Raw genomic sequence first — 1,879 nt, 5'->3', positions numbered from 1 at the left:
TAACATAAATCGATCTGTGATATAATTTGAGATAGTAGTAATATAATATTATTGTATTTATATAAATATTGTTCTCTTAGTTTTTCTTCGCTCAAGTTATTATTATTTATATTATTTATTTATATTTTTTTTTCGTTTTCATGGAGAAAGTTATCATTAACCCGCAGAACTATGTACAACACAAATAAAACAATTAAATAAAATCTAGAAACAATTGCAACATAAACAGGTACGTAACTAAGTGCCATCACACGCATACACACTCGCGAGAAAATAAAAGTTTAAAAAAAAAATAAAAATAATAATATAAAAAAAAATAATTAACACGCTCTTTCACTCGAATCCTCAGGCAGAAAATTAAATAAAAATTCAGTCAAATTAAAGTATGAAGATGTTGTTTGTGGGGTGGTGGATGGTTGATTCGCTTATATATTTTTTTTTCTCTCTCTCTACTTCTTCTTCTCCTTTCCATTGTGTCGTCTGAGCATGGTTTGCATGTCCAAGAAATTTTGGTTGGAATGAGGATGATGATCACTACTAGATTGTAACACGATGTGTATTTTTAACACGAGACTGGTCGTCCATCTGACGGTGAAAGTTTCTCAGGTGTCTGGAATGAAAAAAAAACGAAAATTTAGCGATACGAAATTCCCAAAGAGATTTATCATCAAATAGGATACTGAGCGCTTATAATAAAAAAAGACCACTGTTGCGGATGAATACGGAGTTTTGTACAATATTGCGCCAGATGGCTGGTATTGCACGTGTCCTTTGCAGATGTGCAGGTCCGTTATGTGAAAGACCCTACAAATCCATACATACGCTCACATACACACAACACGCATCATAAAGAGGTCTTTCTCTCTCTCTCTCTTTCTCGCCCAGGTGTTCAATCAGAGCTAGTGGGTTTGGGTTTTCTTTTTTTTTTCTTTCTCTTTTCTTATTATTTTTTTTGTGGTATCCTTTTTGGTATTGAAATCCCGGAAAAGGACTAGAGACTCACCGTGACGTGGGGAAGGACCGGAGCTTCGCAGGGTGTCAGGATGGTGTTCGGGCTTGGCCTGACTCCCAAAGGTTGCCTTGGACTCGCAGCCGTCTGCGATTTCCTCTGGCTGAGGGCGGCGGCGGCGTCGAAAGCGTTCACCGCCGGATGCGTTTCCAGGGCACTCTGAAGATCGCAGATGTAGTCAATCACGTACTGGATGACCTCCAGCTTGGAGAGTTTCCTGTTCTTAGGCATGAACGGCACCAGGTCCTTCAGCTTGCTCAGGTACATCTGGATCTCCTCGTTCTCGATATCCTTCCTCTGCCTCGACACTCTACCAGCGGTCACACCAGTTATTCCAGATTCTGGGCACAGTACACTTACAGCCTTCATATTTGCAAATTTATATATCTTTAAATAAAATATATAAAAATTTGAAGTATATCACACTGCAATCAACACGCACAGCAAAAAACTATTGAATTTGTGTTAACTCGAACTGTGTCTCGCTCTTCCACTCGACTACGAACAGAATGATTTCGAAATTGCCTGTCGCCGGATTTATATGCGGCGCTCCGGTGGTGGGGAGACCAATCGGGACGAAGGATTTCAGGGTGCGAGGTGGGGGTTGGGCCAATGTTTTACGTCCGGTTTTCAGGTAAAAAGGAGCGCTTCGATGCACACACACGTACGCACAAGACCCGCCAATCGTGCATTTACACACTCACACACATATGCACGTATATATACATATATATGTACACACACGCAAGGCGCCACCAAATTACCAAACCATTAATAAACAAATACACACGCTCGCAATTTACATAATTGTCCCCATTTCGAAGTACCTTTTATTCCATCTCGTGCTTTGCCGTTTCATCTCTTCCTGCG

General features: G+C 40.4%; 1 protein-coding gene across 1 annotated transcript; it reads right to left on the bottom strand.

The window, feature by feature from the left end:
* Positions 1-316: 316 nt before the first annotated feature.
* On the bottom strand, positions 317-1,507 carry LOC108565427 (protein extra-macrochaetae). The gene is made up of 2 exons (XM_017924873.1): positions 1,004-1,507; positions 317-610 (listed from the first exon to the last, which is right to left on the bottom strand). The coding sequence occupies exons 1-2, from the start codon at positions 1,376-1,378 to the stop codon at positions 563-565; spliced, it is 423 nt and encodes a 140-aa protein (XP_017780362.1). The 5' UTR covers positions 1,379-1,507; the 3' UTR covers positions 317-562.
* Positions 1,508-1,879: the final 372 nt, after the last annotated feature.

Source organism: Nicrophorus vespilloides, unplaced genomic scaffold, assembly GCF_001412225.1.
Source record: "Nicrophorus vespilloides isolate i.1.1-1 unplaced genomic scaffold, Nicve_v1.0, whole genome shotgun sequence".
Taxonomy (NCBI): domain Eukaryota; kingdom Metazoa; phylum Arthropoda; class Insecta; order Coleoptera; family Silphidae; genus Nicrophorus; species Nicrophorus vespilloides.
This window is presented reverse-complemented; position numbering and strand designations above follow the sequence as displayed.

Excerpts from the sequence above, each read along its gene's own strand:
- LOC108565427 (XM_017924873.1), bottom strand. The coding sequence starts at position 1,378 with ATGAAGGCTGTAAGTGTACTGTGCCCAGAATCTGGAATAACTGGTGTG. Across the intron at positions 611-1,003 it reads CGGTCCTTCCCCACGTCACG|ACACCTGAGAAACTTTCACC; the intron begins GTGAGTCTCTAG and ends TTTTCATTCCAG.